Below are 13445 nucleotides of genomic sequence, written 5' to 3'. Positions count from 1 at the left end.
GTTTAGCAGGCATGGTGGTGTTGGGTTGATGGTTTGACCTGATGACCTTAGACGTCTTTTCCAACCTTAATGATTCTGTGATTCTACTATCCTGCTGCACGCAATCAAACTGCAGATGACAGGAATATATTATCTTTTAAAATGTTAAAATTTTTTAAAATAGAAATGCCTCATGTAAATGATTGAAACCGGTTCTCGGCAGCATTGCATGTTATGCGTCATTCACAGGGGCACGTGTTCCTGCTGAAATCTGAACCAGCAGACTGAAAGCACAGCAGTGAGAGCACAGCCAAACTCCACCCGTAGTCTGACACCATTAAGAGGGTCTTTGTCCAGCCTACAATTCCTGGATTGTGTTTCTGTTCCCACCCAGGAGACAGGCCAGGGCAATAACTGGGTTTTTATTGGCTAAACCACAGTAATATGGGTCTTTATGTTCTCCTTAGGGGGATACGATGAAAACGATGTCATCTTCACGTGGCTGAGAGGAAATGACTCTGTCCATGGCATAGAAAAGTTGAGGCTCTCTCAGTACACGGTGGAGCGTTACTATACCTTGGTCTCAAAGTCACAGCAGGAAACAGGTAAATCGGTGAAAGAGAAAAACAAGAAAAGCTCTCAAGTATTTCCCCTTCCACCCCTCTTCCCTTCTATGGGCCAGTATCTTTTGACTCAAGCCTGAACCATCAAAGTCTTCAGCAAATCTTAACCTCACAAAAAGAGATGGACAGAAAGATGCTGAAATCCAATTAGTTGACAATACCAGGGAATTATGTAAGATGGAAATCCATGGAAAGATGAGGGGTTTAACACACTATAGTCACTTCATGGATTTTCAATTTTTTTTTTTTTTTTTAATCTCCACTTTTCCACATCCACATGCAAAGAAACTCTTTCCCTTCCTCACAGGTGTGCAGACTATAAATACTGCAGAGAGCCATGTTTACAGTAACTGGGAGTAAAATTAACTTTAAAATATACTTTTGTTTGTAAATTACAATTCTATCATGGTGGAATAAGATCCCTTTGTACCTCAGAATTCAACGTCTTTTTCATTATCACTGTAAATACTCTTCTCTCTGATCAGAGGCATTATGAAAGGGGGTAAAACTTCCTTACAATGACCAGGTTTTAAAAATAACAATGCTTTGTTGTTTACTGTAGTGTACACAGCCCACAAACAACATGGGGTTTGTTTCTACATTTCAAAGGGAACTATTGTTTAAACAGCAGAAATGTCTCCTGAAAATACTCGTATTCCAGCCCCAGAACCCTTATGTCAGTATTACGACAAACTGATCGTAAAACACTGACTGAATTTTTTTGAGCACAAAAAGACAGTTATCAAGGATCACCAACTATTAATTAATACAGGGGGTCTAATTTCCTGTGATGCTAAGCTATTTGGATGCTTTGAGACGTGAGCTAGAGCCTGCTGAAATCAAGAGAAAAATCTTTTGTTTATTTCTCAACCATCAGATACAACTGAACTTGGCAATGTCCTTTCAAAGCGGTTATTAGGAAATACGTGCTGTGCCAAGTGTGAGAGGATAGGTGAGAGCACCAGCCCTTCTCTGCTCTGGGTTAAGACACTGGTATAAAATGTTTCCACTGTGGATTAAGTTCAGGAGCCCCCCTGCAAGCCACGCGTTGCTTTAGATGTCTGTTGTCCAGCCAGGCTGTGTGTATGTGTCATCTTGTCTCGGACATGTTAGCTAAGTAAGACCTCCGACACAAGAAGCCCAGCTTGTGTAAGTAATGCATCTCCCACGGCCTCAGTGCAGCTCTGCTGATCTGCCTCAGCTGAAGGGCTGGTGCTGAGCTGTCCCAGTTTCAGTTCAAGCGTCTCTGGGAATCTCATGCTCACTGTGTTTCTTCCTTTCATGAACAGGCAGTTACCCACGACTGATATTGCAGTTTGAGCTGAGAAGAAATGTCCTTTACTTCATTTTGGAGACCTATGTGCCCTCCACGCTGCTTGTCATGCTGTCCTGGGTTTCTTTTTGGATCACGTTGGATTCGGTGCCCGCAAGAACCTGCATTGGTGAGTTATTGCCTGAGGAAAGGAGAAGATTTAAGCAGGCAGGGGAGCCTCTGAGGGCTGGGTAGACAGTAGTTTTCTTGAGCTCTCCGCTCAGTGGTAAGCAGTCTGCTCCTGTTCTGCTGCTACTTGTGGCAGAGCTGGCTCAGCAGTGTGAAGCGTGGAAGATACACTGTGGCTTGCACACTTTCCCACCTGCAGAGCTGCCTACAGCCAAGGCTCCAGGCAGATACACAGCACAGAAGACAGACCACACGTTCTTTGTAGCATGCTTTGGAGAGGGCAGGGAGGGGAAGGGGGGATTTTTTTACTGAAAACAAGAAAAATTAAAAGACCCAAGTGCCTATTGGAGCCAAGTTGTTAAAGGCAGGGAGAGCCTGTGTGAAGTTAGTAGCTACTGCTACAAAAGCATTTCAGTTGATGGATGATTTGGATTTAGGAAAAAAGAGATGTGCTCTGTCTGGCTAGCAATAGAGAGTGACAACGTGTGTAGAAGGATAGGCCAAGCCTTTTACAAAGTGTCCACAAGTGAAGATCTCTCCTTTTCTGCTTTCCAAGGAGTAACGACGGTGCTTTCCATGACAACTCTAATGATCGGCTCACGAAGTTCACTTTCAAAAACCAACTGTTTCATTAAGGCCATTGATGTTTACCTCGGCATCTGCTTCAGCTTCATCTTTGGTGCCCTTGTGGAATATGCAGTGGCTCACTACAGCTCATCACAAAAGTGTGCAGCTAAAGCACCTCAAGAGGTAAAGCCGGACCTACCTTAGTAAGCATAGTTATCTTGAATCGACAATGATTAGTCCTCCATTAACTAAGACAAATTGTCTTCCTGTTATGGATACAGTAACAATTGCTTCTCCTAATTGTCACTAAATCTAAATTTTTTTGTGCAACAAATGCATGAACAGCACGAGGCTGCTGTGTTTCTGACAGAGTTCTATACAGCAACCAAAAGAGCAGCCACCGTAGCTGACAGTCACGTTAGATTCATGGGACCACGTTCAGGAAGGCACTTTCGCCCACCACTACAACTGGGTCTGTAGCCCTGAGCTGAGCTCATGCGAGAGCAGGAAGCACCTCTGCTCCCCTCAAAGCGCAGCCAAAGAAGAGCCAGTTTAACACACCTCTTCGCTCTTCTATGGAATAACTCTGATTAGGACACTGGTCTGGAAGGTAATTTCCTCGACCAGAGGAGAGCTGAACCCTTCTTCCCACCTTTCCAGAACACAGCATCATCGGTCCCAAAACATTTGGGGAGGGGGGAGTGCGAGAGAGAGTGATTTGTTCAAAGTGCTCTGCTTTAGTAGGAGAAAACAAATAGTCAAGTATGATTATAGTCCAGTTGTCATCAATGGTCCAAATCCTGTCAGAGGGAAAAGAGATTTCCTACCTTGCTGCCAAGTTCCCCAGCCGTTAAGTTATTGTGGAGATGTGAAGAGATGGCTGTCTTGTAGGAGATGGATGTTGGGTTGCCCGGTGACATAAAGTGAGACTTTCTCAAAGATCTCAAAACACTTCTAGGAACACAGTGGCGGAAACACAGGCATCTCTGGGACTTCAGACACTCCTAACAACAGGCAGCAGCTCAAAGGCATGTTTGAATATCAGGATGAACGCATGTGCAGCTGGGTTCTTTTATCTTTATCCTTATGGTCCCCTTATTGATTAAAGCATTTTTCCCCTGCAGGCAAAGACAAACCCTAAAACTAACTGTACTCTCGTTTCCTAGGGGCCTGCAAATGAGCTCACTAAAGAAATGGAAGAAGTCAACATCGCTGACATCCTCAACAGCTCCATCACCAACTATAAACGGAAAATCAGCTTTACAAGCATTGAGATTTCCACCGATAATGTTAACTGCAGTGACTTGACTATGAAAACTCATGAGAAAATCAAACGTGTCTTGAGAAACAAAATGCACAGGATTATTGGTTATTTCACAATTCAGAACCCCAGCAATGTAGACCACTACTCCAAATTGCTTTTCCCTTTGTTTTTCATGCTGGTTAATGTGTTTTATTGGGCTTATTACCTATATTTTTAGTAGAAATGAGCCGCTTCATCCTCCTACTTCAGCAGGAGACGAATCTTGCCAATGGGCATCTAGGTATCTAACCTCAGCGAATGCAACATGGACAGAATGCTCTGTTGTATTTCCCGAGGTACAGAGCAGAAGAGTGTGTGAGGTACGCAGGATGCAAAGCCTTGGTGCTTCAGCACTAGCAGCGTTGACTCTGGACAACTGCTTGTTCAGCTGAGTGGCTGTGCTGGGCTCTTGTGCTCGTACCCGCTTTTCATTTCGGCATCCGGCCTCTCACCTGGCCAGAGACAGGTGCGTAGGACTGCACGTGGCAGGCCGCAGAGCACTGCAGGTGGCCAGATTATCTTGGAAGTCTGAAGCGGGTTGGAACCTTCTAGTTTCGACCTCCAAGAGGATGTAGGATTACAGCTGTTGTTCTTTGTTTGCCAGAGATAACAGTAACAGAGGGGCTGTGATGGCTGTCTCAATAGTGCCTCTGTTCACGTAACAGAACCCGATGGCACCAGCGTGCTGTGCGCAGGGGAACAGCTCCCGCGCGCAGTGCTTCCTTGTCCCAGGGGCAATGTGGTGCCAGGCTGGTGATTTCGGTGCTGCTGGCATCGGCGCAGTGGTAAGGCCTCAGTGTTTTTAATACCTGTCACTCTCGCTGAAGGTATCCACCCCTGAGACAGACGGAGGGCTTTTTATTTGTAGAGCAGCATTTTGTCAGAGATTTGGGAACACGAAATACAGGCAGGTTGTAACCCATGTCTTATGCTCTTCATGTCGTGCTGCAGTTGAACGGATTGTACCACCTTCCACGTCTTCCTCACAAATTATTTTTCATCCTGGAGAGTGCCTCCGCCAGCTTCCACCGCTATAAGCAGCTCTTGTTTCTTGCCAGACATGCATAAGAGCAGCTGATTTGTCATCCCCTCTTTTGTGAGGCTGTGCAGCTGTGACAAGTCAGCAGTGCTGCTGGGTGAAAAACCCATGCATGGGCTGAGGTACGATGGCCTAAATCAGCCTCTCAGGCTCTATTTTAGGCTGAAACGCATTTCATTTCTGCAGAAATTCAGGTACGAAGTGGGCTCTGGAAAATGCCAGTCAGCTTTGTTTATCCTGCAATCAGCAGGACCGAGAGCTTTGTTTTAAAAATAAAGTATGTGGCACCCACACACTTAAATTTGAGAACCAAATGCTGTTTAGTACTATGTAACTTAAGGCTGGAAGTCTTTATTTCCCGATTTTAAAATGAACGTTTTACACATTTTACAGCAGATTCCATCCCCCCACGCCCCCTTTTTTTGGTCTGTGCAACTTTCATAACTTTGAGGGTGTAATCCTGCAGTTATGTAGTCAAAACTGTAACTGCCTGCAGTGGCTACCATTCAGCAGGAGTTTTGGCTGAGTGAGGCCTCTCAGCGTGTAGCTTACATCAGTCTCATTGCACGCGGTGTTTGCTTAGTGTAAGAGTCTCTTACTGGCGGTTGCTACAGAAGGTGGGCAAAGCACTGCGAAACTATAGATTTTTTTTTTCCACTTTAATAACTTTTTATTGAACCACTTCACACTATATTGTGAAGGATCTAAACCACATATTCATAAATCATAGTTTTTACAAAGAGCAGCACAAGAAGACAAAGGGGAACAGACTGACATGGCAAGTGAATAAACACAAACTCCAATAATGAAATGTTGGCTTGTATATACTGGCATTTAAACTCCATTCCACAAAATGTAATAAAGTGAATGTTTGTGATATGAACACAAACCCCCAGAGAGATCCTACATTAAAAAAAATCATTACCTTCTTTCTGTGTCAATTTCTTGCTTTAAAACCCAGCTGAAATGCCCTAATGTGTTCTATATCAGCCGTGAAATATTAATGTTAACAAAAGGAATTTCTTTCTACACTATGGTAGGCTTTCACTCTCAAGGCTTGCTTACATTAGATGCAGCATTTGTTACAACTTTGCTGCTTTGAAGTTGCTCAGGACTTGTTCTTAGTTATGCTTCTGTGCAATGAAACATTTTTTATTGACCCGGCCTAGCTAACAGCATGTTGTCTTGCAAAGTGTCCGCTCTGTCTATTCTCATTTATTGCTGATTTTGGTAACTGCAAGAAGGAAGGGAGGGACAGAAGGTAGTAGGGAAAGGAGAGGTTTTTTTCAGATATCTTATGAGAATATTCTTAAAGAGCTGTTGGCTTGGCCAGGGGAAACACCTTGCTTCAGAAACTCTAAAATCTAGAAAGTATAAACTCCTGCTTTATTTGCTCCTACGTGTAATTTTCTTTCTCACTGATGGACTTCACCACTTCAATACACCTCACACATGATTGTCTCCCTATGTAGTCCTGCTGTAACACAAGGTTTTGACTTTGGCCTCAGCAGGGTGCACACAGAGGGTCCTAAGGCCATTTCAGTGGTCAAACTGATGCTCAGCAAGGACCAGATACAAAAGTAAGATAATGTAAGCAAGCCACCTAGCCTCTATCCTGCTGCAGGTATATCGGGCATGTCAGAGGGACCAAAATTAATTTTTGCTAATACATCCTACAGTGAAGCATGTCAGCTTAGCTGTGCTGATGTCCTGGAGCAGCCTGGTGTTGGTAGTGGTGTTGCTGTTGTCACACATGTGATGCTGGGCAGTGATGGACAAGCATTGAGAGCCCAGATGCGTTCTTCAGAGCGGTCAGGACGGTGCACTGCACAATCCCAAGTCTTTCATGTCTCTTTCAGGTGTTGTCTAACACAAGCTAGAAGCACCACTGAATCAGAGATGAGACTTCCATCTCCTCGTAGCAGTGGAGCGCAGAGCAGCTTCTGTGTTACCGGTGTGCAAAGGTAAGCCCAATATCTTGACAGACACCTACCAAAAATCAGCCCTTCTCCCAAAGGACTGGTATGTAACACGTCAGCTGCAGGTGCGAACAGAGCCACAGGTAAGCAGTGCCCACAGCTCTGTTTTGCTTAAGGGGCCAGTCTTGCAGAGGCTCCACGGGGAACAGGAGGGGTTCTGAGTAGCAGCCTCCTCTCCGAAAGAGCCTCCAGGCTGACGGTTCCTGAGCTGGGAGCTGTTTCAGCTCCCACCAGCCACCTCTGCCCTATATCTCTGAGAGAACCTGGCACCACGAGTCCGGGGAGCCACAGGACAGAGTCACCCCTAGCGTTTACTGTTCCACCACAGTGCCAGCTTGTGCTCTTGGCAGAAAGTGAGCATGAAGCAAAGGACGGACTTGTTTTTTGAGATTATTCTGCTTTACAGTGATGTTCTGGTCTGCCGTAACATTTCCTTACACGTACTTTCTAAAGCTGCAGCTTCTGGAATCTTTGTCACTTTTTAAGAACGCTTCTCTTACTTTCAGTGTTTGTGGACAAATGCTTGGGAAACGTGCGTTAGCATAGAAAAGCACGATGGATAGCGAGCAGCAGTCAGGCAACGTGGGTAACTTGAGGAGCTTGCAAGAGATGCAAATGCTTCTATCTGGTGCAACCCAGAGGCATATAAAGCCTCGTAACATGCTATGGAGAGTCGCCCTAGTTAGCACAAGGACTAGAAGCAGCCTAGCAGCAGTAGCATAAAGCATTTTGGGGATTAATCTATCCTGTTTAAAATACGAAGGAGCTGCATTATAGAGGAGAGCTAAAGCAGGCTAACACAGCTAATTTGCAGCTGCCCTCTAGAGCCAATACATAGAAGTCTAAGAGCGTAGCAGCAAGTGATAGAGAAATACCACCTTTTAGTACATCCCAACATCCCCCTGCTTCCCTCTGTGCCCCCCACCCTTGTTTTTCCCCTAAGTCTTCTTGTGCCCACTTCACCCCGGCATGAGCAGGAGCTGGTCCTGCGGCAGCAGCCACCCGTCTGAGCTTGGACAGTGTTATTTTTCATTTTCAGGGGGGTGAAGGGTTCAGCTCAGGAATCCTATTGTTTCAGAGCATGTGGTTTACATTATGATTGCCAAGAAGTATTTGTATATGCAAACGCTACCATCTGCTGTAAGGAATACTTTGCATTTTTAAAAGGTTAATTCCATTTCAGACCTACTGATTGAATTGGTAGGAGAAACCACTCTCATTTGCTTACTGTATTTAGTGTCACAACACACAGCCCGCCAGCAAGCCATGTCTTTACAAGCAAAGACTTTAGTGCTGGTAATTGGCATAGGCTTTCTCCAAATTCTCATTGAAATAACTTTTCTATTCATTAATGAATAAAAGCTGCTTTAAATTACAGCCTGTTGTTACACTTGGGATCAGACAATGGGCTGCTTGTTAATATGAGGTGAATGTTAAGTCTGTAATGAATAATTTGATGGATTTTCTTTCTTTCTCATTCCCCTTTTGAGATCTGTGTCTCAAACAAACTGCAGTTTTCCTCAAAGTTCCTGTGGTTCGAAACTCTTTTTAATTGTGTTTTACTCTCTTAGCAATACACCAGGAGAATTCAATATTGAACTGCAAGCTGCTTTGGTTGGGCAGAAAAATCTGTATTACGTCTTACTTTCTTCATCAGATTAATGCAGGTACTTACAACTGCAAACAAGAAATCCATATTTTGGGAGCTAACATTTGGTTGATCATCGCTGCTAGTAAGCTAAATGAACAAAAGATTTTTATTCATTTGGTAGTCTATTATGTTTTTATTGGATTAAGACCCCCAGAAAACAAATCCTCAAACTTCAGAGAACGTGGAATGAAAGCTCCCCAGGTAGGGTCAGATCATGCAGATGGCTCTCATCACTGCTGTAGGACCAAGTCCTCCTACCAGTCCAGAATTTTAAGTTTATCCAGTTTGAGTCATACGCCCACCTGCAGTGCCTTATTTTAAATACAGATATTATTTCCCTCCCCCCACCCTGGAAGAGGATAGTGGTAAGCTTTGGCTTTATACTATCAGATTTTCCCAGACATATCCTGCCATTTTCTTTCCCTGCACTCCACAACCCCCAGCTCTGAAGCACAAACATGAGTGTGTGTACCTTTGCAACGTACAGGAGAGCAGCAGGACAGCAGTATCCTTTCCACTCTACTAAGAGCGATCCACTCCTGCAGCATCAATAGGTACCATTTAACTGCTATTTCCTAAAAGCTGAGGTAGTCACTTAATAGAAAGCCTCTCTAGTGCAGGTTTAGATACGTGTCAGTTGTCATGAAATGTAATGACAAATACAAGACCAGAGCAGCTCTTCAAGACAGCTCGTGCTTTCAGACATCTACTTTAGGACAAGCAGATCAGCATTTAATGCAAAAACATTGCCACTTTTAGTGCATGCAAGATGTTCACGTTTGGTATCTCTAGCCACACCATGGCTGGAACAGACTGAGATTTCTAAGCGTGTTCCATCAGGCTGGACAGAAAAACAATTCAAAGTATGCTCTGCTGGACAGGGACAAAGACATTTGCCCTGCCAACTCAAACAGGAAGCCGGCTAAGCTAAAAGGACAGGGTGAAAGCCTCAGCCCACTTAAGTTAATGGGAGTCTGCCTATTGATTTAAATGGACTCAGGCCTTCACTTGTTAACTCGTGCTCGCGCAGAGTTCTCTTTCCTATTCCCTCACTTCATGCTGTCTCCCCACACACAACCTGCACATCCCCTCCACTGAACAGCACAGTGTGTCTTTTTTCAAGCTCTCTGGTCACAGATGAACATAAATGTTTGTCAGAAGCATTAAATGCTGGAACAATTCCAACTGAAGCACGGTGGTGGGAGACAGATTCCTGCTCTCTTCTCCAGCTTCTTTGCTGGGTTGTTTTGGCCCGACCACTATTGTCCAGGCAACAGGCTTTTTGCAAGACTTCTTTGGAAGCTGTTTTACTAAAGCTCGCAGCCTGAACCTGTGTCTATTGCAGACTTATTTCCCTCTGTAACAATGGTCAGAGCTAATTATGTCTTCGAAGGAGATATGGAAAGCAGGCTTGGAGTCCAATTTGTGGTTTAGCCTGAGGAAAGGGAGGCTTCAGCCCAGCTGGCAGCTCCAGGAGGTCCTACTCTACTCACACCATGCAGGCTGTGGGCCTCACTGACTGCAGCCCTTGGCTCTGCATGCTCCAAAGGGGCAAGTGAATCATCTGAGAATATCCCACTTATACCACTGCTCTGGTTCAAAACGGGAAATACTCGGACTTCAAAAACCAACCCTGGAAGTTTCAGTCGGGGTACTAGTAGCTCCTCCTCAGCCCTTCTCCTGGACAGATCTCGGAGCAATGCTGCCCTGGGTGCACGGTCTGGCACCGGGGATAAATCCTTCTTCCCTCAAGAGATAAGAGTATTTTATGCACGATCCACATGCAGCAGAGACAAGATGAGAGAATTTTACTTTATATCACAAACTGGTTTCTAGTTTCTTTTCTAGAGAAGAAATCATTATAGTCTATCTGCACATTTGCTGTAATGGAAAACGCTACTTCAGTATTGCTGTGTGAGAGAATACAGGTGAAGCTGAAGGAAAATCCCCCAAGTTTCCTCCCTGTGCCTGATTTCCTGGCTGCTTTTAGGGACAGGTAGTTTTTGCTAATGAGACCTTCCATTATACAGTTTCTATTGCTTTGGAAAATATTAACTTTGCTGGGTAGATCAAACAAGCCCTGCAGTTACAGTTAGAATATCCCAAAGATTTAGTTCCCAGTCATAACAGGGCTAAACCACAGCACTGCCAGAGGCAAAAACTGTATTATTTGAAATGAAACTTCTCATAAATATCCAGCTATGAAGTCATTTTATATCAGCTGCTCTTATATAAACTGGACAAGTCAAACTGTCCTATCCATCAACATTAAGGCTGCCAAGAAAAATGATTCTATACTCATTGTCTGCAAGTTTCAGCGATTTCCCTCTTTCTGTTAGGCTTTCCTAGGAATCACTGTGTTCTGCTCTTTTTAAGAACTTTGGTGGTACAGATAACTAGTAGCACCACCCATGTCCAGCGCAGACCTGCTCTTGTGCGTCTCCTCTCACTGTTTCTCTGCTGGGAAATGGACAGACCAATACACACAAACACACGCAGCTCTCAGCAGCCACTGGCCAGGGCTGATGTTACCTTTCGGTCTTTGTTAGGTGGAAGCACCTGAAAACACTGGCAAGGCCAGAATTGTGTTAGTTTGGGGTTTGTTTATTTTGTTTTATTCCAGCCCCTCTACAAATGCTTGGAGTTTCTTCACTATAACTCTCACCTCTCAAAAGAATGGCTTCAGAGAGATTCTTGATCACCTACTGCTGGCTCCCGAAATGTTTCCAGTATCACCTTCCTGTTCTGGGACAGAAGGCTTGGGTGTTTCTGGGTAAAACTACAAAGCTTTCAGTAGTTTGGTCTACTTAAAGGATAGCAGGGCTGTGAGGCAGGCCCTGAAAAGAACCCTTGAAATATCTGGCCTCTTGGAAGGAAATACTAGCTTGTGAAAGGGGATTTCCAGACTTGTTTATGCAAAAAGGAATCAATAAGCCTATATTATATCAAACCTAAGCACTTGGTGCTAGAATAGTGCAAGCAGGCCCTTTTTTTGCCTTTGCAAGTTAAAATTTCAATGCCTACGGTCACCAACAATGATGATGCTGAAATGTGAAACAGCAGAACTCTACAGTCAGCCACGGCTAGAGATAGGTCTGAGGTGAGTCACCAAAAGCCTAGCCGAAGCCTTACATGAAAACAGTCAACTTTCAGGCAGGAGACACACATTAACTTCCCTGCTCCCCCATTTTTTGCAAACTACATGTAAAAGCTGAAAAAAAAAAGGGGGGGGGGGCAAAAATAAAATAATGATCCTCCATTTTAATTACAAAGAATATAATTAAAATATATGTTATTAGAATATGCAAAATTTATAATTATATAATTACACAGCCTTATCGTCAAAGAGCCCCACTGTATTTTGCATATCAGTGAACAATTGCTTTCTTAAAGCTCACAACAGAATCATTTACTTGATGCTGGAGAATAAGTTAATTACGGATCTCCTGCCTTTGATTAATGGATTTAATAATCATGTTACAGTTGAATTAACTTATACTTCATGTGCTTACAGCACTAGTGATGAGATTCATGAAAGCAATGCATCAGCAAATAAGACTGCCACCAAAAATGGCAATGTTTGGAGATCCAGGACTGCCCGTGCCTGTATCGCTGCTGGTCAGCAGCTCTGTTACGAACCCACAAATGGCAACCGACCATTTTTGCCTCACCTATCATTAATCTCCACCATTTGCCATTTATTTCTACAAAACCAAATACTATTTTCAGGTGAGCTGAGCACCTCAACTGAAGCTCAATTCTGGATACTGTGGGGGAAAAAATTATCCTAGGAGATTGGTACAGTATCAGGCAATGCATACACCCAGTACGCACAGCCACGTGTAGTCTGCTGTTCCCCAGTGTAACAGACTAAACATTAATTTTCTTTAATGCTTCTTTTGTGCATGTAATACAAGTATACAGTTTCTTTGACAGAAACACGTTGAGTTAGCCAAGATTTACTCTCTTTAAAAGAGCCTCAAGATTAGGTACTTACTAAAACTTAAGAGACAGAGCACTATAGTTTCTGAACTTCACCTGTTCAAGGAGAGGAACCATTGCACACAGAGAAGGTAGAAGGGACACTTCAAAATTTTTTGTGTTTTGCCGTCATTCCTCACGGGGCTCCTGTGCATGTCTGTGTAAGAACCAGAGCTGCAAGTCTGGCACGAAGCAGATTCAGAAATCTTTACTTAAGTAAAGCTCACATTTACACAAAAAAGAATAAAGAGCTGAACCACGCCATGTCCGAAAGAGCAGTACCTCAAGAATCACTAGCAATAGGATTTCAAGTTACATCAGCCATGTACCTTATCTATTACCATTTAAAGTAGAATAACGAAATACAAGTCAGCAGCTTAGCGTAACACCGGGCCCAAGAAGCAGGAAATTAACAGGAATACAATTTCCTTAACAATTCACTTACAGGAATTATTCTGCAGACGTTGCCTATGTCTGGGTGGAAGATGCGCTCTGAGAGTACAGGAAGCGTTGAGCCACCCTGCCGTGTCCCCTCACTGCCCATCATCCAGCTCGGGTACTGCCCCTTCCACGAGATGGTGGCAGAACTCCTTGTGCTGATCACGCCATATGGAAACATCCAGAAAAAGCTCGCAAAATTGCTGTATGGTCAGCACTACCCTGGCTGCTGAGACCGAGGGGACACTAATGCTGTTCAACCTGCCTGTTAAGGAAATTATTCACCAAAACGTTATTTCACAGCTGATGTAGAAAGCTCCCCTCATGCACTGCAGCTGCTTACCTCCTCCCCTCCTTGGAGGGGTCGCAGAGGCCTCATCTGTGTTGCTTGTTAGCTCTCCAGGCAGCATTTGGGGCATGGCTTCTGAAAAGCAGACTGTACTT

The 13445-nt window shown here is 44.1% G+C and overlaps 1 protein-coding gene across 2 annotated transcripts in view; it reads left to right on the top strand.

The window, feature by feature from the left end:
* The window catches only part of GABRP (gamma-aminobutyric acid type A receptor subunit pi), a 28112-nt gene extending 21270 nt beyond the window's left edge, over positions 1-6842 (top strand). The window contains exons 8-12 of one of the 2 annotated variants that reach the window (XR_012766088.1): positions 447-584; positions 1892-2044; positions 2600-2793; positions 3777-4379; positions 6812-6842. Coding sequence is in view for 1 of the 2 variants with exons in the window: in XM_075442014.1 (XP_075298129.1) it covers positions 447-584; positions 1892-2044; positions 2600-2793; positions 3777-4091 (800 nt within the window). In the remaining variant the exon portion in view is untranslated. Of the gene's footprint in view, positions 1-446; positions 585-1891; positions 2045-2599; positions 2794-3776; positions 5846-6811 lie in introns of those variants that run through there. The other variant, XM_075442014.1, reaches the window with a different exon arrangement.
* The last annotated feature ends 6603 nt before the right edge of the window (positions 6843-13445 follow it).

This window comes from Opisthocomus hoazin, chromosome 23 (assembly GCF_030867145.1).
Source record: "Opisthocomus hoazin isolate bOpiHoa1 chromosome 23, bOpiHoa1.hap1, whole genome shotgun sequence".
Classification (NCBI taxonomy): Eukaryota; Metazoa; Chordata; class Aves; order Opisthocomiformes; family Opisthocomidae; genus Opisthocomus; species Opisthocomus hoazin.
This window is presented reverse-complemented; position numbering and strand designations above follow the sequence as displayed.